At 40.6% G+C, this 26,091-nt stretch overlaps 1 protein-coding gene and 1 long non-coding RNA gene across 8 annotated transcripts in view; one reads left to right on the forward strand and one right to left on the reverse strand.

Annotated features, from left to right (window-relative positions):
- Positions 1-26,091, reverse strand: part of ROBO1 (roundabout guidance receptor 1) — a 650,911-nt gene that overhangs the window by 307,718 nt on the left and 317,102 nt on the right. Inside the window, exon 1 of one of the 7 annotated variants that reach the window (XM_055701110.1) lies at positions 12,378-13,222. The exons of 5 other annotated variants lie outside the window; for them this stretch is intronic. In XM_055701110.1, coding sequence (XP_055557085.1) covers positions 12,378-12,432 — 55 coding nt within the window. In that variant the 5' untranslated portion in view covers positions 12,433-13,222. Of the gene's footprint in view, positions 1-11,915; positions 12,063-12,377; positions 13,223-26,091 lie in introns of those variants that run through there. One more of the 7 variants, XM_055701114.1, reaches the window with a different exon arrangement.
- The window catches only part of LOC114017801 (uncharacterized), a 43,186-nt gene continuing 33,125 nt past the window's right edge, over positions 16,031-26,091 (forward strand). Inside the window, exon 1 of the long non-coding RNA XR_008730742.1 lies at positions 16,031-16,092. This is a non-coding gene — a long non-coding RNA (uncharacterized LOC114017801). The remainder of the gene's footprint in view (positions 16,093-26,091) is intronic.

The raw sequence follows: 26,091 nt of genomic DNA on the forward strand, positions 1-26,091 counted from the left end.
GGTACTTTTAGGAAAAAAAGACTAGTCACAGTTTGGCTTTATTTTTCCTGTAATTTAAAACTCCAGGGGGAAAAAAAATATCTAGAAATTTGTAAACAGCATGTTCTAAAAGTTGATGAGCACATTATTATTTTAAATGGCCTTTTTTTTTCTTTAAATAAGTCATCAGTGCTTAACACTTCGCTTATACTATATTACGCTCCCTTCAAACACTGTGCTAGTAGGAAGCAGACTGTATTAATTTTCAAAGCTGAGCAACACCAATACTTGAGTATTTTTGCTATCTAAAAAAAGAATAGAAAAAATCAGTACTGTGTAGAAGAAACTCTAGATTTTACTCTCACAATTCCAGCTAAACACCACAGAAAAAGAGAATATTATACAGCACATGAAAATTTAAAAGCCAGAAGTGCTTTGAAATAAGTTATTAGGGACACAAACAAACAAAAATCAAACAAAGCAGATAAAAATGAGGAGCTAAAACAAAACCAGTTTGGGTTTTGAGGAAGCAGGGGAATTAACGACCACCACAGGAAAGATACCAATAGCACAACTCTGCAATAAATCCAGCCTTGCAATCAATGACAAACATGGAAGCTAAATTGCAGAATTTTATTAGTCTTCAAAATTTCCTCACTTTTAAAATTTAGAAGTGACACTATCATCTCTTTTTCCCCACTATTAGGTTTTTCTATGTAATATCACATGACGAAGAACGGCGCACAACTTGAGTATTTGCAAGACAAGGTAAAAAATGAAATCAATAGTTAAACCTCCTTTGCCTTTCAAGGGCCAAGAATTCATCCAGGTTTTTTCTTCCTCAGGCCACAAAATGAATGAGCTGCTGTTTCTCTTTTAATTTATGCTAATGAACAGGTAGCTATTTTTATTTTCTCTTTATTACTGCTTTTTTTTAAAAAAAAAAGGAATCCTCATTTTAAAACAAGTTTTAACAAGTACATTGCAGTCTGCACACATAATGCGTTGGGTGGAGTAAAAGCCCTCAGAAACAGTGCACAGAGCCAATAATGGACTTGTCGCCAACACCCTGTGATTTCATGACTGCCAGAACAAAAACAAATGCCACGTTCAGTTCATTGCAAAGAAAAGGATTCATTAACTTGATGTGGCTTTTTACTTGACCTGGGTAAAGTGAGTAAAATAAAATTTCTTTTTATGAGATTCAAAATGATCAGCTGCAAGCCTAAAGGAACTGTGATGAAACGACCAAGTTAAATGACTAACTCTGTTTAATTCTAATTATTACTGGACTGTAGGTCACCACAAATTTTTAGCTGTGAGGTTGTTGCTTTCCTTCCTGCAATAAGGTAACAGACAAACAAAATGTAAGTGTCTTTCTGTAAACTGATGTAAAATAAAATGTAAAATCCTTCAAAGACAGAAATATCATTCCCGAACACAAAATAATCTGAGTGCAGATATTAAGCCAGTCTTTTTGGAATAGTAACAATTGACTTCATTGACATTTAAATAGTAATTCAGCACCACAAAAAAAAAACAAAAACAACAAAAAAACCCCACACAACCACACAACCACATTTAACAGTCAAAACCAAACATCAACAATATCAATAATCCTATAGTCAGAGAAAAAAAAAAAAAAAAACCACCACCAAAAGCCAACTGTATAAATATCATGTACTCCTTCTGGTCACAACATTAAACACTGGGTCAACCTAAATCTGCCAAACTTCTTAGCTGGGCTATCCCAGCAAAGGCAGGGGAAAAAAAACCTCCATGTGACCTGGAGTATTAGGGAGGTGGGGGGGTAGCGGGAGGGAATTAAATAGTCTTGTTCCACATTATGGTGGCAGCTACCACATAGATGTATGGATGGGAAAGAAGCAATCATTTAGCTTTAAGAAGTCCTACTTGCTCGCTTTCTGCTGGACACTCCTCAGGGGACAAAAAACCCTAAAATTAAAGAAAATTGAGACGGACATTAAACAAGCAGGAAAACTGGCAATCCAGAAGCCAAAAATATTGTGAGCAGAGATTTCTCATCAATGCAGTTCAGGGAACCTCAGCCCCTAGCTGGTAGAGATTAAAGCTGAATTCTATTTTAATATTTGCAGCAATAAGCCCCAGTGGGATAATATCTTATTCTAAAAAGGGAGTTAGGCCCTTCATTTTCTACCCCCATTAATTTGCTGCAGAAAGGTCAACCATTTTAATCACTGGCATCATTTATGATACAACTGTTTGCTTCTTTTTACATTTCTGGAAAATTCAACACCTGAACACACACTTCACTGGTTTCTCTATTCCCTCCACTAAAAACCTGGAAGTAAACAGATGCGTGTATGTATCAGTACTATAATCTTCCTATGGAATGACAGCCTTTGAACATTTTGAGCATTACTCCTGATGTGATACCAAATGGCATTACCATTCAGCTAAGTAACTTCCAGAACCGTGCTCAAGAAAAGTTAAAAGTACTCTGCATGTCTCTTAATTTTGTTTCACTTTATATGTTTCAATATTTTGCTTTCCTTACAGGCAATACAGATTAACACTCCTGAGTGAGAGTGAAAATAGAAATAATTGTTCTGAAGTTTCCCAAGAAGCAAAGTACCTACCAGCAGCAAAATTCTCCATCCTGCACACTCCTTCCCATGTCAAGGCTCCGACTGCTGCATACACATTTAAAGTCACCAAGTATTCCTCAGAACAATTGTCAAAAGTTAAATTCTTAGTTTCTAAACTTAACAGTGCACATAACAGATTTCTCTTTGTATCAAAGCAGGTAAAACTTTCCTTCACCTACTGTATTGAAGAGGTCAATAGTAGTAATGGTTCCCTCTTTCTGCTTTGCATCTAGTTTGAAATTATTCCTTTTAATTTTTAAGGGCTGTATAACCTAAGCAATCAGTCTCATTAATCACTACTGAATGATTTAACCCAGCCATTCAGTTCCAGATGCCACTCAGTGCTAGAGATATGCTAATTCCTTCCAAGCTTTACCTCCTTTTGCAGTTGAAACCATAATTTTCCACATTGGTGGAGACAGGATTTTACTCCTTGCATGGGGCCTCCTGCCAATCACTTTTATGCCTGAGCAGTAGCACAGTTCCATTCCACAGTTACATCAGACCCCTTTTCATTAAGCCTGTTCATTATAAACATCCACTCTCCTATATTCTGCTGCAACAGCATCACAGTCCCGAACTCCACCCTCTCCAGTGAGAGCTCCTAGTTTGGGTAGCAAAAGGTAAAATAATTTGTTACTGCCCTTATCTTGTTTTCTTTTTTCCTTATTTCCTTACACTATTTCGCAATTTTTTTTTTTCCCTTTATCACCACCTACCATTAAACACTTGACTGTGGAGTATCCATCAACTGTTGTACCTAGGGCAACAGCTATATTCCAATATTAGAAAGTTGTACTGACAGAGTTGTTCTGCAAGTAGGAGGCGGGTGGGGAAACATTCAGAATTTGCAAATCTCAGTTCTGAACCTGCCTAGCATCCAAGACATCTCCCAGCACAAAGCTAGACCAAGTGCCAAGTTTAATATCAGGTACCAAGAAATTCTGATAGAAGAAAAAGAAGAAAAAGAAGAAAAGGATTAGTGACACTGCTGAACATTTGATCCAGAATCTGTATTTTATGACCCTGTATTATACAGGCACAACCTATTTTTTGATTTGGAGGCTGCTATCCTTACCTTGGGTTTATTTGACCAACAGGAGATGTCTAGGTTGAAAAGCGATGTTAGTAAAACACGCTACAAAAGGGACAAGCTGAGAAGATTCTAAAAGAATACATACTGAAGCACATCTTTTATTGGCTTATCACCTTACACAGAGCTATAGATTCACATGCAAATTCAAAGGTATACAGCTTTTTTCAGTTAATTGGCTCTGAAGGAAATGTTCACCACAATCTCAATTTTCAGATGGGCCAAGTACTGACAGTGACCCATAAACATCCACAACTGAAGATAAAGTCAAACACTTCCTGCGATTTAGCTGTAGTTTCCCAAATTCAATTGGGAATTGAACTCACAACACCCTGAATTACAAAAAAAAAATCTGAGTTTTACTGCTTACTGAAAATCAAACCACTCTTTCAACCATATCCATCTGATGACTATCAAAACACCATTTCTTTTCCCCTTTACCTACTTCCAAAAGAAAGGTAAGTTCATCTTGTGCATAGCTTTAGGCCTACATTATATCCTTGGCCATATATTATAATCCTAATTTCCAAAATGAGAAACTGTTAATATCTATTATGGTAGTGTCAAAGCAAACAGTAAAACTAAAGTCTTCTATACATGAATTTAAAACCATGAACCGCTTTATATGTCTAATCTTCAATGTAAAGGCAGTTAAGCAATTAGATAAGATGCAATATAGCTAACCCAGAAAGAAAAATAAATATCTTCCCCGGGGATATGCAAATTTCAGAACACACAAAAATGCCAGCCAAGCAAGTTTTAATGCATTACTAGCATGAAACAGTTTAACAGTACTAAAGAAATCACAATTCTGATTTATGTACAAGACACTTAAAGAAGCGGAAGACAAAGACTACTTAACAAGAGTAATAACAAAAGTGTATAGACCGTACAGTTCTCTCACATGGCTGCCAGGGATGGCTTCAGGTTTCCTTGGTTGGAGACTGACCCTCGCTATACCCTGCCCTGCACACCCCAGAAGACAGGTTGTTCCGAAATTGAGCTTATCTAACTGCTAATTCACTAGGCAAGGCGAAAAAAAATAAAATATTAACTTTAAGATTTTAAAATCCCAGAGCTCAGCACAGGCTTGTCAGCTTTACAGATCTTCAATCTACAGTAAAGGGTGTTCATATTATTTTAATCATTCACTATATTAGCATTAGACTTAAGGTAATGCAACACCGTACTGAGCAAATACTTGCCAACAGAAAAGGGCAGCTTGAAGAATTTTGCTTATCTGACTATGCATCTCATCAAATAAAGTATATGTATTTCAGGACTGCAGCAGTCCAGAAAACATGCTTGTTTCCTGATTAAAAAAAACCACATTCATACATTTCAATAATATTATATTCAACTAGCCATTTTGGTCTAAGTTGAATTTATAGTAAATTATACTTAAATGCTTTATTTAACTTACAGGGATTTACTTAAATTTCAGTAAATATAAGCATTTAGTATCATACAAAGTCCTATGCCCCTCTAACAGTGTCAAGTCTAGTGGAAGAAAACAAGAGCTGAATGGGAGGACATTGTTGAATTTACCTCTACCACCAGTCAGCCAACTGAATTGTTTGTTTTGGAATTTCTTTGAAAGCCAACTAAGAAGGAAATCTTCAGAAACATATTGACTACTTTGTGAAAGTATATATGCTAATACAGGTATTCTATATATGTCAGCATTATGACTGAGAAAATTAACACCTTAGAGGTGTAAAAAACAAACCAATACCAAACACTGATGTTTTTACATACTAGCTGTATATAGTTTATATAGAAGAAAAATCTCTTAAGATAAAAGCCAAATGTGCTACCAATGAGGTTGAAGATGACATTAAAAAATGCTATTGCTGTTATCAAAATCCATGTATTCAACATCTGTATCAGAAGGTAAAGAATATTCCCAAATTACACCATCAAGGCCTTCACTCCTGCAGAAACATGTCGACATCACTTCACTAAAAGCTAGTTGGAAAAGTGCTCCAGTTCTGTGCAGTTCTTTGGATAGCGGCACAGAAAGTAACTATGAGTAAGCCTGAGGACCAGAAAAACAATTTTCACAAAGATGCAAAACTGCTTTTTAAGCTTTTAAAACATGCTGATCCTTTATTTAGATCTACAGATTTATCCTCTGCTGATTAACTGTTGATCCTCCTTCCTAATTTTCTGTTTCTGGGAAACACAGTTAACATTACTTCCCACTAAAAAAAGTGAAGACTAAAGGTTTTCTATTCCCCTTCTCAGCAGAGTTCTTCTTTTGGTAAAGCCACCTTAAGGATGTACCATTCAATAAACAGTTCCATCTTCAGCCGTGGGGGAACAACTTCTCTGATCATGGGTGTGAACAGAGCATTCCGCACCTTCCCCTTAACTGCAGCTGCTCAGGTAACAGGCAGGCTCTAAATTAAAAGACTGGCCTGACACCATTCACAGATCTTATTATTGCCAATTTGTGTATGATTAAAACAAAAATGGTAGACACATGCATACACACAGTCTTGGTCAGAAACTTTCCCAAGACTCAGAACAAGACAGGCATGGAAAATTTCTACAAATCTCAGAGAACCCTAGAACAGTTCTAAACATTTGACAGTATTTAACCCCATTAGTTGTTCACCCACTCCTTCACCTTCCCAGGAAAAATAGTTTCCCCACTTTATTTTCAAGAGACATGAAAAGAAACAGTATACACTTTCCTTAAGCCTCTCTTCATTGTTTTATGGAAGCATAGGACATTGCTCCTACTACTTACACCTGAAGTGAGTACTTCAGGGAAGTTAAATGAGAATAAATACTTGCCTACCTCTGCCACAGGCTGACTTTGTGCTGCCGTTGTAACACCAATTAAAATATTCCTGGTGTGAGGCCTACCTTGTACCTCCTAGCAGATGTTCCAGAACCGTATCTTAGAATTTTTGTGGGTAAATGCACAATTATTCCAATAAATTCATTGTGTCAACTAACAGAGACACTCTGGCATCCAGAATTAAATTTACCACCATCTTATTTCAAAATCACTTACCATCATCTTCAGGGAAAGGTAGCTTTCAGCATCTGACCTAAGTCTTTCCATACTCTGACCATTAACTTAGCTCTTTAAGAAAACAAAACCCCCAAACACAATAAAACAACAGTGTAACAGAACTCTGCTCATTGACTGAAAACCGAAGTCATTAGCAGCTTCCCAGCTGCTCTGCTTTTTCACCTGTTGAGATTTTTTCCATAGTACCAGCTCTCAACTGTATGAATTCAGCACAGCTGGCTGCCACCTACAGCCCATCTCTGCAGAACAAGATACTTGTTCTCATAAGACAACTTCCTTCTTTGCACAAAATACCCTTCTACCCACACCAATTCAGTGCTGATTTAAGGCTGATGCAATAATCAGCTAAGGGACATCAGTCAATGGGTGTAACATGCTATTATAGTCAAACAGTGCTATGAGGACCTATACGTAGGTAATCCTAAAGAAGGTATGAAGAAAAAGTATAAACTAGTAAATTTATCTGCCCTTAAAAGCAGCTCTCATTATCAAGAGTACTTCTTTGTATCTCTAGTCTCACCTTTTGGTCAAGCTTCTAGTCACTAAAAGGAAAACGCTCGAATCTCCTCTGTTTACACCATTTATTGGACTCAAAATACACCTCAGTCACTACTTCAGTTATTTCACTATTTGCTTTACAGTTTTATGAAGAGGCACTCAGGTGAAAAGTTAAGGAAGGTTATCACTACAGAATGAGATTATATAGCAGAACACACAAATAAAACATGTCAGGACCTCAGCATATAAAATTCTTAGGTGCTTTTCAGTTTGCTTGGAAATAGCAAGGTTCCTGCTAGCTTCCTGACCGCAAAAATAACCTCAAAACATTAGCAACTATTGACAACAAAAAGCCTCATTCCCAACCATTCAAGCACACAAAACCCCCAACAAATCTACAACTTACACATTAACAATGCCAGTCTTCACTATGAAAGAGAAATATTTTGAAGAAGAATGTAGAACGTCTACCATGACACCAAGCCAAGTGACCGTTATTCACACAACACATTTAACGATGACAAAAATAATAAGTTGTAGAAGATGAGCAACTGACTGGACTTGCTAGCCCCAGCATATTATTAAAATAATTAGACAAAGCTAACCTAGAATGAGACATGGTATTACATTTGTTTAGGATTGTGAAACAAAACTCTTCCAGTTATTTAGAAAATTAAGCGTCAAAGCAAAACCAGTATTATTTGAGAGTGTGGGAATACGTTCTCAGATTAGTAAAGTACAGCAGTAGATTTCTCAGTCTCAAATGTCTAAATATTTTTTCTCTCTACTTCTTACAAAAGATGATTTGTTGATCCCCCACTGGACCTCTTTGGCTATCACTTCCAAAACATTTTATACTAAAGCATAATTTGCCATGGATATCACATGTTAATATTTGACATTAAACAATTTTGTTACCTTAGTGTCACTAGTTTCTAAAAATATTCGTAATGGTCTATCTATCTTTGTATGTCCAATCATAACTTTGAGCCTGTAGACTTTGGACAGGAGATTCAGGAGTATTCTTAAAATAAATTTGTTTTCTAGTAAAATCTTATGGACAGTACAGAGAAATCGTCCAAAATTCAGCACCCTGAATATTACAGATTATCCCTGATAATGAAAATACTGTCTTGCTTCAGGACAATGATGTGAGACTGTATGACACAGCAGCAAGAGAGCATTTTACAACCAACACTGACTGCAGTGACCAATGCGCAGCCTGAGTGTTCCTCTGTTTTAAACGGGTATCAAAATTAATTGCTAAGTTTTACCAGAAGTGTCTTTCTAGTTGAAAGGCAACAAAACCCATACTAATGCAAATTGAAGAAAATAAGTTTGACCTCCACAGATGCTATCACTACTCAGAAGGGTAAGTGGTTTTGAATCAGTCAAACACCTGGATACTTACCTGGAAAATGTTCCATCACAAGTAAGGAACTGTCAGTTTCATAGGATGTGGTTATTTCTTTTCTAGTTTAAAGTTCTCAAACACAATGCAAGTGTGGCCAGTTTCTTCAACTGTAAGCAGCTGGCTCAATCTTTCTTAAATGTTCTTGCAGTAAAATCACTTACAACAGCATACAATGCATTAAGGGTAGAAGAAAAAACAGCTGGGTTTTACATTTTCTTGGGTAGCATTTGCTTTACAGATTATGCACTTAGCCGTTCATAATCCGTTGAATTACTGTGTTTTTAAAAAAAAAAAAAAATCTCTCTTTTTTTATTACTATTAGACAGAGAACATGGTAAAAGAGCTGAAACATTTCCTGAAATACTCTACCACTTCTTGAGCGAAAGGTTCCCTCTGAGTACAAACTTGTGAGGCAAACAACATGCATCAAAGAAACAGCTGACTTACTCCAACAGGCAGACTAGGGAACTGGAAAGGACTTTGGGGACACTCCACGAACACCCTCAAACTATAAACTACTCTCCCATGAAGGAATACAAGAGACAATTTTGCCCTCCACTGGCTAGAACGATCGCTGGAAACCATGCCTGCCTCACTGCTGTCAGAGCTGCCTATTTCACACACCATGGAAAGCCCTCTTGAGCAAGTCTACCTATCCCGTTTGAAGTACAGTAATTAGTATGGGATATCATGGACAGGAAATGGGGAAAACATATTGAGCAGGTGGAAATCACCAATGCAATGAAATACTTCATAGAAATACAAAGATTTCTGTGGAAGGATCAGAAAAAACAAAAAGTAGCATATTTATAAATAGCCTTGAAAGTAGTCAGAGCCGCGAACACACATGGAAAACCAGAACCCTGACAGTCTTACTCACAGTAAAAGCATTCTGCTTGTAACTCTCCAGACAACTGAAAGCTTTTATTTTCCAAAAATATTAACTTGATGCTCCTGTTTCTTGGGGGGTAGAGAGATGGGAACTCTATGGATTACAAAGGAAAGGCTGCCACAAAACAGAGGAAAAAAGGCAGACCGCAGGTAAATATTCAAGAAAACAAGGATACCAAAGAAGTACCCCTTAAAGCAATTTTTATTCTTATCTTTATGCAAAGAAGTATTGAAATCGCACTGGAACATTAAGGAAGGAAAGCAGCTATATTCCAATGTTCAAAATTATTCAAATTTAAATGTATTCAACATTTATAAACCACAGGCTTAGATGAAAGAAGGTACTTCACAGGATTGCAGAGAAGCAACGCCAGGGTAAAAATTAGGGGTTTAAAATTCTAAGTGGTTTACCAGTTACTGTTTTAACAAACACTAACCCACTTACCTGTTTATTACTAAAATTTTCCTCCTCCCCATCCCCCAATTATTTCCCACCTCTCTGTAGAAGTTTCTAACATTCTATTTAGAGCGTGGCCACAAAACCCGTTGATTCAGTATTGGGTGTGAGGGAAGTAAAAGCCTTCAGTGGAAAAGGGAGGAAAGGATCAATCAACTTGCAAGCATATCAGCTGTCAGTAGAACTCAAAGGATTTTGGTGTGGAATCTGCTGTAGATGACTCCTGTTGTTCCTCCTGTACTGCAGCCATCTGCCCTCAAACTTCATCCTGCAAAAGGTTTCTGGCATCTCCATTGTTCTAGACACAAGACCCACTATTCGATCACACTCTAGCTAAGGGGGAGGAAAAAAAACCCCACCCTCTGGTGAGGGAATGGGTACAAAGTTACTCTCTGGTGTTTGTCTCTTTGTTACTGACTTTGCTTACATGGCAAAATTAAAAACCTCCATAAAAATTCATGGCTTTTTTTTTTTTTTCTCCTTTCCAACAACTCAGCTGGAATCAACATTATTAAAGAGATCTTCCTCATCCGTGGGGTGTGGAGGGTGTGTCTAAATAATAAAAAAACCCTTACATCTGTCTTACTCTATTGAGCATTTCTCTGAGAAAGGTAAGAGAATAATAATAAAAAAAAATAATCCAAAACCACACAACAAAAAACAACCTACCAAACTGTTTCCTAACTTGGGAGTTTAAGATACCCTAGCACAGAACTAAGTTATGGAGTACATAATCTATGAGGTCTGCTTTTCCAAGGTGGGGAGGATTGACATGGAAGATTTACAAAAAACAAAACTGGTGAAGAGGCTCTTCCCCATTCCAATTGTTCCCTCTATTAGATAAAGAAGGCAATACAGAGAAAAGCAAATTGAAGACTGCACAACTGACACAGTCAAAAGTGAACAGGGTTAGAGTTACTCTCTTTTTTAAAAGAGGAAGATGCAAAGCTTTCCATATTCAAAGCCACAAGAAGCAAACCTAGTACCTAACAGCAAAAATTTAAGTTGAATTTATGATATAATCTAGAAACAGACGTAAGTTATTGCATTTGGTGACATAATTAAGACTTAAAGCTTCAGGCAGTGTACTTAAGTCTTTCAAAAACTTCATTCACTTATTTACTGACCAGGTGTCTCACGCTACTGTAACTTTAATGACTCAGAAGAGGTCCTCAGCGAACTTATAAAAATCAATTAAGGCATAAAAGTTCGCGCCCAAAACTAACCTTAACTATAACACAAAGTTTTACTGCATTTACCCATAGCTTAACGTATGACAAAAGGCGTTGTTGAGAACGGGAAGGAATACTGCAGGCAGACAAATCCGGCCTCCTAAAAGCAACAGGAAGCTTAGGCAGGGGAAAAAGAAAAAAAAAAAAAAAAAAAAAAAAAAGACACACAAAACACAAACCCCCCGAGCACCCTCGGGACCCCTCCGGCCCCGCTGCCGCCCGGGGGTGCGCGCTGCCAGGGCCGGCGGAGGGATGCGCACCCCGCTCAGGGCGCTATACGCGGCCCTTCCGCGCATCCCTCGACACCGGCACTTGCTAGGGTGCTTACACGGAGCAAAACCTGCCACCAGCCACACGCTATTAGTACGACCCTGTCTTTAATCTACAGGCACGATAAAATGCCCCAACACGCATAAGCCCCGCGCAAACAGTGACTAATGACCACTAATCCCCCCTATCTCCTCGGCGATCTCTCCCGCTCCCATTTATCACGCTGGCGCTTCACCTCACACACGTGGGTAAACTTTAACCGCCAAGGTGATGCGAAACCTGTCCCCAAACCCCACACACCGACCCCGCCGTACTCCCCACCCGCGGCGGGTGCGCAGGCTGAACCCCTTCGCTGGGAAGGGGCCCGGCCGTTCCAGGTCCCCCCCGGGGCAGGGTGCGCGGTACCTGCGGCCTCTCCCCCGGCGTGTTACCCGTGGGGAGCCCCCTCCGTGCGGAGGCGCAGCCCCGCTCCCGCGGGAGGACGGGGTCACTTCCCGCCGTCCCCTCCCGGCCGGGGCTCGTCCCCGGCCGCGGTCACATCAAACGGCCCTCAGGAGCTGCCGGCGGGGCGGGGGGAGGGGGCGCGGCGGCCGCCGGCAGCGCTGGGGCCGCACCCGGCGCCGCGCACCCCTCCCCACGCCGGTCCCCCGGCAGCCCCCCGCCCGCCGGCGGCTCCCGGCACCGCGCCCCGGGGAAGCGCGGTCTGGGCGCCCCCCGGGTGGGAGGCAGGCTCCGTTTCCGAGGAAGGGAGGGGGGCGGGAGGCGCGGAGGGGGCAGCCAGCGCATCCCCCCGCCACACCGGCGCGGGCGGCGGGAGCGCGGCCCCGCCGCGGCCTCACATCCGAGTCGCCTACGCGTGGTGGTTACCTGAGGTGAGACATATGAATCCAAAGAGGTAAAAGTGAGCAAACTCCGCGATCATTGTCCTCGGGTGGCGCCTGCAAGCAGTCTCATGCCAGAAGAGCGGGGGGAGAAACGAGGAGCCCCCAGTTGTAATTCCACAGAAGCTTAACGTAAGCGAGGCTCCCTAATCCCGCCGGACGGCCGGGGCGAGCCCCCTCTGGGCAGGGGCCGTCAGACCCGCGGGGCTCCGGCAGCTCCGGCCGGCCTCCCCACTCCTGGCCCGGGCTCTCCTAAGCGGCGCCTTGACACTTCCCAGGACCATCCAAAGCGACAGGAGAAAACAAAAGATCCTCGAGTTCCCGCAGCCGAGGTCCACCGCCGGCCGATCACAAGTTGCTGCTCCGGCCCGAGACTTGGCTGTGGGTGCTCGGGACGAGCCAGTAACGGGACGCAGCCGGGACGCGCAGGGACCGGCCGCCGCCGCCCTCGGCGAAGGCGAGAGGCGGGAGGGGAGCGCGCTCCGCGAAGTCCCCGCCAAGTCACTGGGCACCCGGCGAGGGGCGGGCGGCGGCGCGGGGCGAACGGCGGGCAGAGCGCGGTGGCGGCGGAGCGGCGGCAGCCCCCGCTCCCATGACGGGGGAAGGAGGCGGGCGCGTCGGGGGCCGCAGCCCGGCCGCAGTCAGGCGCGGCGGCGGGCAGGGGAGCCCCGGCGGCAGCCCCTCGCCCTGCCCAGCATCGCCGCCGCCCCCTGCACGCGGGAATCCCGAGCTCGCCCCCTCCCCAGCGCCGGAGGAGGGCACAAGAGGGGCGAAGGAAGGAAGAAAGGAAAGAGAGAGAGGGCGAGCAAAACTTCCCCGGGCCAACGCCCCCAGCCACCCACCCCGCCCGCCCTCGGTGCGGCGGCAGCGGGAGGAGGAGGAGAGGAGGAGGAGGGAGGAGCGGCCCCTCGCCTTTCCCCGCTGCCGGGGCAGGGGTGCACGAGTCAGGCGGGGCCGAGCCCGCCGCGCCTGAACTTTCTGGTGTCACGTCGAGCCGCTCGCGGCAGCCGCGGGTTTCCCCTTCCCCTGCCGGCCGCCCCCGCCTCCTCCCCGCGCTGCCGCCGCCGCCGCGGCAGGTCTGGTGCCGCCTCAGGACACCTTAAAGGAGCCGCACCTACACGGCCCCGGAGCGCCGCGGCCCGGCCCGGCGGATCCCGCCCCGCGCGGAGCCGTGGCGCCGCCTCCCGCCTCCCCGCCCCGGCAGACCCCGCCGGTAAAGCGGCTGCAGCCCCCTCCGCCCCCGGCCGTGCCCCGGGGCACAGCGTACACCCCACCCACCCCCCGACTCCGGTCCGAGCCAAGGGTCGCATCGGTCACAGGCCCTCCCAGATCCCCCCCCCCCCCCCCCCGAAGAAGCAGCCCCAGCTCGCCTCCCCGCAGCCCCAGGCCCAGGCGGAACATGGCGTGAGGCGCGCTGAGGCCGCCCCACGCGTTACCGACCGCGGGGCGCGCTCAGCCCCGCGCACCCTTCACCGCCGCCACAGCCTTCCCCCTCACGGTTTACCCGGCTGTTTATTTTCCCTTCTTCTCCTATAATGATCAATGGCACTAGTAGGCAGCACTGTGGGCAGGTAACAGCACTGTCTGGCATTTCAGGTGGAGTGAGGTGACTATGGTTTGGTGGGTGATCCCCATCCCCAGCCGAGCTCCAGGCATGGACCAGCCCTCTGGGACAAGTGTCCTCCACCCCTTGCTCCAGTGCCTGGGCACAGGGACAGGTGCTGTGCAGAGCCACGTGAGCAGCTCAGAACAGCTCCACATGGTTGTGTGGGCTTTATCTGGCACCACCAGAAGTAGTGGTGGGGCTGGAAGGCTTAACGCTGTTGGGGGAAAGGGAAGGCGGACATCGAGCAGCACTATCACCTCACAGCAAAGCTCCAGCTCTTCCTAGGTTTGATTCATTAAGTTAGGAAGATTGACTGAGATGCGAAAGGAAATTTAAATTTCCAAGAAGCATGTTGAATATATTAACCCCATTGCAAGCAAGCTTTTCTTGCAGTGGGATAATAAAACACCAGGGGAAGAACCTTCCTGTAGCTCCCTGTCACAGGATTCATACGCAGCCCACGCTGTTGTCAGCCAAACAGGTTTGGATGCTCTCAGCCACCACCAACTGAACCGCTCATTTGCTGGCCTCCCACTGCATTTGCCCCATTTTGTCTCCCTCAGGGTGGCGCAGGGCAAACTCTGACTAGAAGTCCAACAACAGAAAGGTCCTGTGGGTTGCACTTAATCTATTTCAGTCCATTTTTACACGAGATCTGTAGTAAAGACAACTTTTCAATAATCTAAAACAAAACTTTTACATTGCAAAAGGAAGTCCCTGGTTATGTATATCCAGGTTTTTTATGTATCATCGGCAATGACCCTGGCAAGATTTTCCACTAAAAGTGATGAGGACAGACCAGACATTAAACCACTCAAAAGTTTAGGAAAATAATCTAGTGTTTTGACACCAACTGCACATTAATTTTCAGAGAGAAAAAGGAATTAGCTCTTACTTCAAATGCATTTAGAAAACAATCATAACGGTGGAATCAACAACAGTGAATGCATTTGGAGATGACCAGATTTCTTCAGGCTGTACCTAGTCAAAAATTTCTCTGTCTGTTCAGTGACCTCATGCATCATTCTGCATTTTATGAAGCAAAAATGCATTGGCACCTCCAGAGTTAAAACAGACCGCAGAAACAGTGAAGAGGTCCTAGATAATCCCTTGTGAGAAGTTTGAGATTTCAATAAATTAGGTTTGAGGTTTTTCATTTTTAATTAAATAAACAGGAGTCACATGCAGGGCTGAAAATGAGCCTCAAGAGTTCATTTATTTCACCTCACTGTTCTGATAGAGGGTCAAATATAAGTAGACTCCCACCAGCAAGTATTTTTTAATCCGATTACTATACATTTCTAATGACTTGAATTTCATACTGTCTTTAGGTAACCTGTTCCAGTAACTATATAGTCAGACTTTTTATGATTTTAAAGCCTAGACTAAATAGTATCCAGGGAGAAAAGAAAACACACCAGCACCACCACCGATAACATTTTGAAGGCGTGTTTTTTATTCCTTCTGTAGTATTGGCAGACTCACATTGTACTGAATTACATATTTTAATTGATAGCTTCTGTTGAAAGAGCAAACCCACAAATCTACAAGTAGGTCACTCTATAGGGAATAAATGGGTTTACATATTCTGTGAATGTACTTACACACATAGATTTTATATATACAAGTATTTATTTACTTGTAAAATGTAATTTTTATGTATCCCTGGTTTTATATGAAGCTGTCAATATTCCCTGTAATCTTTAATTGTAAAAATGTCAGGTTTAATGTATTTCTATGACATATGTATCCTCTAGCAACATAAATTAATCCATTTACCTTTTAACTGCAATAAGTATATATGATGTCCAGAGATAGTAAATAAAGCATTTAGCTAATTCTCAGAGTGTTTCCTCTACTCAAGATAAATTTGTTTCCTGCACATTAGTGAAATAGTAGGCTTCTAGATTCACATAATCTTTTGCTTAGGTCTTTCAAAAAAATGCCCAGTGAAATTTTATGCTGTGTTGAAGTCTGATGCACGCTGGATGTTAATTTTCTAATTTCCCATTTCAGATACAGATATATTCTAAATACAGCAGTGGATTAAAGCTTTGAAGCTTGAATGACCTTACCATATGATCATGAGTTGAGTGTAAGTAAAACAGTTTAAAGCTTTTGTCCCACAGTTACTCCATCTTTTACAGACATTGGAGACTGTTTCTATCACTGTAAAGAAATCTTCATCCTTTCAGAAGTGCAGATTCATTCTACTTTAGGTACCTATAGTGAAAGTACACTAGAGCTTCAAAGACTTGTTCAATTTATACTGTGTTGGGTACTTCATAACATGTTTAGCTGTCAGTGTTTTCTTGCTTCAGAAAAAAAAAAATTACTAGGAGTGTATATATACTGCTCTAATTATCTTTTTCTTAAAAAAACCCCACTTAGATTGTAATAATATATAACAGCTGCACAGCTGAGTGAATCTTCTGAAATTGTAAGCCTACAGAAATCCATCAGAATATCTTATAAGTAATTGACATCATCTTTAACTGCAGATGTTCTTACAAAATGTGTGCCATTCAAGCATCCTTATCATCCTTGATATTGAGACATATATATATATATCTATATGAGACACATACATGTATCTGACAGAAAATGTTTCTAGGAAAAGAAATATGGCTTTAACCTCTTCAGAACTGAGGAACACTTCTTCTATGTGTATTAAAATGCAGGTGTGCTTGCTGTGTTAATTCTGTAATATGTGAAATGTGAATGCCTGAAAAATAATCGGAGAAGTTAAATTTGGTGGCATCTGAAAAGGCGAAGGCAAAAATGCCATAAAATTACATTCCACTCTAAATTATATCAATGGATTGTTCTAACTCCAAAACGCTTAGGAAAAAATAGCCCACTTTCAGTGGCATAAAGTCATGTTTTTAAGTGAGTTTAAAACTACAGAAAATACAGTAATGTATGCATTTGATTGTACAATAACATATATCTACTGCATTCATCAAAGTGAAACATTAGCTCTAATTCCCAGTATTTATCTTTTTATTTAAATTTCATACAGTACTGAATGCACAACAGTTGTAGGGCTGAATTTTTAATCTGGTATTTATCTTCCTGTAAACCTCACACACACATCCCCACACACCCCACACACCCCCTGCTGCCTGTCATTTCTAAGACTTACAAACATGTAATTAATTTCCAAGAGAATAGGACTACTCCTATGCACACAATTACACATGCTGCCTGTGTTTGAGGCATGGGATTCTGGTTGGGAAACCTCCAGGAAAAAAAGAGAAGGTTCTACAGAACTGATAGTTGTGATTCAGCAGATGGCACTCTTCCCTCGAAGTGACTGAAATCAGTGCTGCTGGTGAATAGAAGGGACAATGTGCTTTTAGAGATTAGTTTTTTCATGTTACCCTGAAGAACCTGAATTTCTGCAAGTACTAAAGATCCCAGGGTACTTCTCTCTGAAGTCTTGGATGTGTCACGGTGGCAACTGCACTCTCTCCCCACAAACCTTTTTAAACTTCAAATGACTCTTACCTTCCTGATCTTAAAACTACCATGTAGCCTTCTGGTTATCTCCAGGAGCTGGCTGCCAGAAATAGCTATGAGCATGTGTGTGTATAATATTATATGAACACACGTGCACATGTCTGCATAAGTGCACAGAGTTTACGATTCTGAGCATTCTGAGGCTGGCAGGGAGGATGACTAAATAACATTATTCTATATGCTAAAATTAAGCTTCCATTGACATCACAGAGAATTAGTTCAGATAAGGCTGCAATGTTAGTATTACCAATTAGAGTACTATGAGGATGTCTGTATGTACAATTTATTCAAACTAGAACTATTTTCACAGGTTTTTGTCAAGATGTGCATGACATCCCTCCCAGGTTTAGGTCTGCTTTCATGTGATCAGCCATATAGATTCGATTCCTACAAAAGTAGCCCATGCACTTACACGTTCGCTCGTAGTAACTCATGCAATTCCATGTGTTGTGTCCTTGGTGTTTGGGTTTTTTTTTTCCCCCCAGTTAATCTCTTAATCACTTTAATGTTAGTTATTTACCTGCTATAATCTAAAATATGTTTAAATTACTGTATCACATTATGCCACCCTCATAATGTAATACTTGTTTTAAAAAGGTACCCACTTAACGAGTCCACTGTACTCCTGCCATTGTTCTATCAGATATAGCTAAGTTTCGAAAACCAGTTCTTCCCAGAATATTTAGGACACCACAGAAGTGACCTGTTTGATAATTCAGCAAACTGTCTTAAAAAAAAAACAATGAAAAGTCTTATTTCTAAGTGTAAGCATTAAAAACTGCACTGAAATGGAAAAATGGAAGGAGCGATACATCTCTCTCTTTACACGTGTCTCTAAGTGCATTATGGGCCTAACCCATGGTAGCAATCCTAACTGAAGTCAATAAACATACATGACAGCAGAAGAATATAATTTCAGTAGGTTTTTTGCAGGTTTCAGTGGTAAAAAAAATGGATTTTTCTACATTAGAGGTAAATAGAGAGTGAAGTTGTTAGAAGGAGCACTGTGAAGTGTATCTGAATATAAAAAGTGCATGGATAGCAAAAACTTGAAAACCTACAGTTGCCATATAATTAATTGGGATAATTATGACTACACAAAAAATATTATGATTTCCATGGCCATATAAGTCAATTTCTGTGCCTTTCTTGACCTGGCCGGTTACTGTTTAAACATGTAGTTCAAATGAATTATTTTCTTGTATTTGACTGTTAGGGCCTTAACATGATTTTGCTTTTATTTACCTTAATTTTGGGATGTAACTCATATTTCTTTGATGTTACTCTGAATTACACCACTAGTGAATTCAGACTTCTAGCGCCTTTTGCAATGTACAATGTTTAGAATAGTACTTATAGTCATTGCAGAGTAAGGAATACTATCAATAAAATATAAGGTTTTATTTGCTATGTTGAACTCATAGACAGAGACAGTAAACAAGCTCAAGCTTCATTATGCTAGGCGTATAAAAATAACATGACAAAAGATGCTTTCTTCACAGGATTTATAAAGCATCATTATCAACATAAAGAATTACAAGAAAAATTCACCACTGGCATAAACATGCAAAATTTCATTGAAGTTTGTCTTTTAAGACTCCTTTACATTCGCAGTGAATGTGGTTTTTCATTTCTGTTTCAGAGATGCTATAGCACATCCCCACCGGAAAAAAAACAAAACAAAAACAAAACAAAAAAAACCCCCCAAAACCCCAAACACCAATAACAAAAAACCAACCAAAACATCACTGAAGCTATATTCCTTCTGTTCCCCCAGTAAAAAATGCTAAGGGCATTATTTTCTATTCAGTCTACTCAGCAGACTAGCTCAAGCGCTTTTTAACAATGTTTGTAGGAAATATTGCATACAACTTCTGCTCTGCGGTTTTGTTCCTGTTAATGACAGAATGCTAATCTGCTTAATATGTTATTTATATACAAACAGCACAGTATTTATTACAAATAACAGTGTTATCTCTGATACTACTAAACAAAGAGAGACCTGTCCCTGAAATCTCAGTATTTGCCTCAAATATTTAACAAATGAGCCATGCTATCTCCTTGTTTCTATACAGAGTATAGGGAGAGTATGAGGGTGTCACCTAGTGGATTGTTTGGACTGCCTGTAAGAGAACTAACAAGCAAAAACATCCAAATGGCATTGAATGAACTAACAAAACGAAAGAAAAAGGATTCTTTTTTCTTTATTTAATTACTCCAGGAATTGTGAAGGCTTACAACAGAGCGTTATTGTTCTGTAATATCAGCCTTTGGGTTCCCATTCATGTCACAGAATCTATTGGCACTGCAAAAGGCTGTAAGAATGATGCATCCAAAATTTTGAAAGGAAAATTACCTATGTTCCTGGCTCAGAGGAGAGGTTTAATATTACCACAGATGACTGTTTTAAATGAGTTGCACAAAACTTTTGTTTAAGATTACAAATAAGTGGAAGAAATGATATACAGTGCCTGTAAGTTCCACCAATTATATTTTAAAAGAAGGAACTGTTCCATGGTTTTCAACAGGCCATCAAAAAAGGGTTTTTTACATGTATTAGTTTGAGATTGCTGTATGCATTTATAATTCATGAATAGTTAAGGTTAACCTTAGCAATCTGGAGATGAAAAGGATTACATAAACTATCCATCTTATTTCTTTGATTGAATTACTGCACATATTTAAAGCAGACACCACTTAAGAACTGAATACCTGCAGTGAATTAACTCAGTCAAATGTGAAGCAGACACCCAGGCTAGCTCACCCAGTACAATTTCAATTGCATGTTGAAATTTAAAATAACCAGCATACAATTTATAATTGCATAATGAAAGCCTATCTGTTCCCATATATTTAACCTCTTTTAATTAAAAAAATGCTCACTATGTTTTTAATATTGCTTTCTGCCCTTGAGTAGAAGAAGCGAAAAATACATGGAACTATAAATGATAGAGACACCCTGTTTTAGTGCCTAGAGCATACATTTTATTGCACCCCCTCAAATTTTTCAGTGTCTGACCAGCATTGGAAGGGGAGGAAGTCTTTGCCCCATGACGGTATGCTTATTTGCTGGTGTCAGAAGCACTAGCTGTCAGCAGACACAGCATACTACTGGAACCAGCAGCCAAAATCTTACACTAGCGGTACGGTTTGCTGGCAGTATCCTTCTTGAAGTGGTAATATATCTGTTTTAATGAACAAGTAAAACTGCCTTCCTCTGTGTGTAAGGGCTAGCCCAGCTTAGCCTTTTCTGCATATACGGAATACATACAATGTAAAATTTCTTGCAAAATACCCTAGGTGAAAAGGTATAAAGACCCCAGCAATCCTTATCCATAGTAAAAGCTCTCAAAGCCAACACTTCAAGAGAACTGTAAAAATGTATATTAGTTAATTTAATTACCAAATCAAAATTTTGTATAAATGTATTTCAAGTGTTCAAGTAAAGCCAAAGTACTGCTACTTTTTGAGATAGGAAATGAAGGAAAAAAATGGAAAATATATTAGTTAAATACCTCACCCTCAAAACAGAGAATAGAGTTCTGTTGATCAAAAGCATCTTAGTCTGCTAGATACTAAATGTTTTCTGGACCTTAGAAACATTTATTTTGGGGTTTTCTTTTTGCTTTTTTTTTTTTTTTTTTCCCCCTCAAAACTTTTGGTCTAGGTCCTAATGGATTCTGGTGAGAAGTGCCCAGGTGTTGTATATTGTGAAGTTTTGTAGTAGACACTGATAAAAGTACAAAACCTGCAGGGCAAGTAAGGATTGCTGCTGAGGGAGAGGATGCTGTCGATGAGCCTTGTATACCCATTCATCCAGCAGGCTATTTTATTTTAATATAATTCCTTCCAGCTTTGTGCAGGAAACAGCAGTGCCAGGCTCCCATACAGCATACACCTCGTTTCTCACTGAAGGTCAGGCTGCCTTTAGAATAAAAAGACAAAAACAACAAAGCCAAACCGAAGAACAAACTAGAGGGAAGGCCTTGGGCCTCAGCTAAATATTTCATTAAAAAGAAAACTGGTCTTGCATGTGTTCTCCTTAAAACCTCCCAAAGGACAAATCTGTCAGGGTATGTCTACATAGTTAGGAGCATCCAGTAACACAGCTATTCCTCCCACTCTCTGAGACGGCCTGACACAAGCCAACTCCAATCCAGAAGCTGAGTAAATATGCTATCATAGTGCCAAGCCTGAGCTAACACAGGTTGTGTCTCAACAGGCCTTATTAGCTCAGGCTCATTACTATAATAACATGGCTATATGGCTGCTGCATTGCAGCTGGCTCTGTGTGCCTGGCTTGCTGTGTGCGAGGAGCAGGCACTTAAGTATCTGCTCCTGACTGTGTAGACATGCCGTCAGCGTGTTCCTCCTCTTCTTCCCGGGGATTTTGTCATTTAATTTAAAGCTAGCAGCTGCTCCTCTCGAAAAAACTGTACTGGCATAAAAGAAGAACATTTGAAAAATAGTATGCTTGTGAAAGGTTGTGAAGTGCTCATTGCCTCTAGCAGGTCAGAGGATCACTTGTGTTACACCGTAATGGTGTTTTCACAAGTAGAAAGCACGACCTTGAGCAAGGATCACATAGGTATACAACTGCAGTTTTCTCTCCTATCACCTCTTAACAGAGAAGATGCAAGAGTAAATTACACACTGAGTGCTGGAGAATGCCTAAAACATACAGCAATCTGTTTTCAAATAAAAAGTCAAGAACTTGCCCTTCTCCCTTATATAAAAGGACGAGTTTTGTGTTTCCCCAGTTGTTACTGAGTAGACACAGTTTACCTGCATTTTCCCTCAACTATACTTATGAAGAAACGTCCTACTTTTAGCTGGAGGGCACAGTCAGATCTGCGTGGACTTGTAGCCAACCTGAAAGAATGCAACAAGAACAAAAAACTTGCTCTTTAAGTCTTAATGCTGGAAGGACACCACGCCAGTATGGCATTTCAGATAGTAATATCAGACTACATAAATACTCAGACCAAAGAAAGTCTCAAGTGAAGTTTTTCTAGACCACAACAGTGGAAGATACTACCCAGGATCTACTCCTTCCACATAGGATCCTTGTAGTTCTAATTTGTACATGTACATTTAAGTAGAAAAGCAACAGCAGGACACTAAACGTTATGTGCCAAAAATCTAATTCTAAATCTACACCTATAAACACATATGCACGCAGAAAAGTATTCATGATAATTTTGCATTATTTAATAAATTATTTTTGGTTTTAGCTTTCATGGACATTTTTAAATGTTGCTTCCTAATAATGGAGCTGGGAAACTCGCTTTTCTGTATTCTGTATTCAAAATTAATAGTCTCACATAGAGACAACAACCTCAGGCCAGGGGAGATTGCTGTGGCATTGCGAGGGTTTGCAATATTGAAACTTTGCATATTGCCTTGAAAATATGACATTGCCAAGGGACCTCTTCTTAACTGGTAGGGGAAGCTGTTCAGCTGAATAGAAGTTGGAGAGATTTCATTCAAACATATTCAGTTGGTTCTCATTAGGAACAATTTTATTTTTAATTGTAAAATTCTAAACTTGCACCCCAATTTTTAAGAAAAAATACATGCTTTCATTTTGCAACACATTTTGGTACGCAATACTACTCGTGTTGCAACGTTGACATTTTGATTTAAAGAAGCGAATGAGGTTTTAGAAACCTGATTTTTATCATTATAATGGGGAAATCCTCTCAATCAGTTCAATGTGATCATTAAAGAGTCTACATGTCTTTCAGTAAATTACTTATCAAACCTCCAACGTACTTTGTTCCCGTCTGGATTGTTTCCAGCAAGTTTTTATGTCTTAGTGAACTATGCTGTAATGCCCTCTGCTGGTGTTAACCTGGTAAAAGCACTTTAGATACCCATTTTAGGTGATTTTTAAAGAGGTATAAAGTGGTTTAAAGATTGAGAGTTCACACTACTATGAACTTCTACCAGTACCCTAGGCTGGTGAGACTCTACAGAGGCTTTTAAGTAAAAACAGCCAAATTGATCTTAAACGATACCAAATTGGATATAAACTTTTTACAAAGTTGTCAAGACCTTTTGGTATTTCTTATGAAAGAATATTTGCTAAATTCTCAAAATCCTGTGGAAAATTCTAGGGCTAAAGAAAGAAAAAATTAAAATTAAGAGCATCAACTGATGTCCATTTAACTTCTAAAAGTTAATTCTGCATTAGCATATCAAGACTGAAAGTCTTATCAGAATGGTCATGTTAGATTTCAGTATTTCAAATGGAATTTCAAAGGTTTTGGCTTATATTTTACCCAGCCAACCCATGACAATAACCACAGACTGAAGCCACTGTTCAAGCAAGGAACTGAATATAGGCACTAGGACTTACATGATGCTCTTGGTCAATATTTTGAATAGCTTTTAAGAAAATGGGAATGACAATTTTGACAGTTAAATATACATGTACTGAAGAATCCTGCTCCAATACCTTTATGGCATGAATACACGGGAAGAAGAAAATACAGAAAATCAACTAAGTTTTTTTCCTTCCCAACTTACTACTATCTTACAGAAAGCTTAGTGAGATGCTACCCATTCCCAAGGAGTTAATACTTTCCATGAATAAATACCAAACACATTCTGTGCAGCAAGATTAATCAAGTAATTATTTTTAAAGTGCTATATCACTTGAAGTCTGTATTTCGTAGTGGCTTGGTTAAAATTGCCTTAATTTGATAGAAGTACTGATAAAAAGAAGGTCTAGGATGTTCTTGGATATGTCTTTCAGTTCTGTGTGAGCACAGAATAAAAATTATAAACCTGTCCTGAATGTGGTACCTTGGAAATGTGAGTGAGAGTTTCAAAAGTGTGTTGCAGAGGGGGATGTTCAACTGCCATTGAATCCCTTTGGTATTCTTGAAAATCCCAGCCTTAAACCTTTATTAAGAATCCCTTGAAAGAGATTTTTGCTTGAAGCCAGAAATCTTCCCATCAGATATGCAGGGCAAATCACCAATTAACAGGAGACATGAAGGATTTCCTTGATTACAGTTTGGACATGCATTTCTCCGGAGAGCTGCCTTTGTTCAAAACCAGCCTGTCTTCTCCATGTTTGAGCTCACAGTATGTTTCACAATCGAAACCCAGACAATTTTAGTGCAACAGAAATATGGGTTTGCATAGTCTAAAATGCTTTCATGAGACAAATCGTTACACAATAGGTGATACCATATTGTTTTGAGACAACATCGTTTCAGAAGGCAAAACCATTCTGCTTCTATGTGACACAATGGTGTTGGATCCAAATGGTGAATACACGTAGATGGGGTAATAAACACATTAAAGGCAAAAATTAGCACTCAAGACTGTTGTGTGGATTTAGGGTAATCCTTAGAGGGGTTTAGTTTCATGGATCTGCTGCATCCTAAGCTGGCAGTGGCTTGAGGTGACAACCCACTGCCTGAGAGCAGGTGTGGGAGGCATGACTGCTACTTTTCAGATACATATGAAAAGCTGAAGTCCATTTGTTTTCTTCCCCAACATTTTAATATTTGCTGTATCTCTGATTGTCCACGTCATTTAAGCCACAGTGAAGACAACAGGGGAGATAAATGTTAAAGAGCATAATGTGGTTCTCTGAAATCTGCTTTGCTCTGATGTGGATTGTAGTTGGTTTTATTTTGTTTGGGTTTTAAACTTAACATAATCACTACAGGAAACAGTTTGATCAGTGATCGGAGTTCCTGTCGGTGAAATAATGTGATGCCTAGCCTTTGTGACACTTGCTTTATTGGTTTTCTAGAAAACATTGTCCAACGTCGTCTACTAAAAGTAACATTCTTGAATTGTCTCTTTTCTCTGCTCTTCTCTATTAAATACAGTATTAAAGGTAATGTTAGTCCCAAGTATACGTAACGATTTCTTTCTAAAGAGGTTAGCATTGACTCCAGCGGCTAAAACAAGACATCTTGAAGAAATAGCATATTCTTTTGTTACCTATTGGATTCAGGATTATCTATTGATTTTACATTGATTTCTCACGTGAACAGTGAAGAGGCTGAAGTAAGCATACAGTGAAAAACCCCTCTTACAGAGAGGAGAGAACTAATTACTAGAATCTTGGCCCACAAAAATACACATTTGCGGCACTTTAACATTGTAATTAAAGTGTAGCAATCATGTAATATCCTCGCCCAAATGCTCCCACGCTTGCCATGATACTTTAAATAGAGCAAAGGTCTCAGTCCTAGGGAAAAAAAGCTGTCTTGGTAAAGTGTAAACTTAAGCTGTTCCCGCGCTGGCAGCCATTGCCGTGGCATAGCAATCTTCCCTGCATCTCATAACCAAGCACACACTAACAGCAGCAGGCAGAAAGGAAAACTGACAGCCCTTGTCTCTTCAATGCTCTTTTGCTGCACAGGTGTCAATCCCGAAGTCAGACTGAGATTCCATAAAGCTGGATCGAGGTCTATACAGAAAACCACAACAAAATACTTACATTCTGCCCACTCATTCAACTGCCAGGTCTAAATAAGAGCAGAACAATTCTGCCTCGTGAGGCTTGAGGTCATGACTTCTGGAGCAATATAAAGTCTGGTTT

The sequence above is a fragment of the Falco cherrug genome, chromosome 2, assembly GCF_023634085.1.
Source record: "Falco cherrug isolate bFalChe1 chromosome 2, bFalChe1.pri, whole genome shotgun sequence".
NCBI classification, from domain to species: Eukaryota; Metazoa; Chordata; class Aves; order Falconiformes; family Falconidae; genus Falco; species Falco cherrug.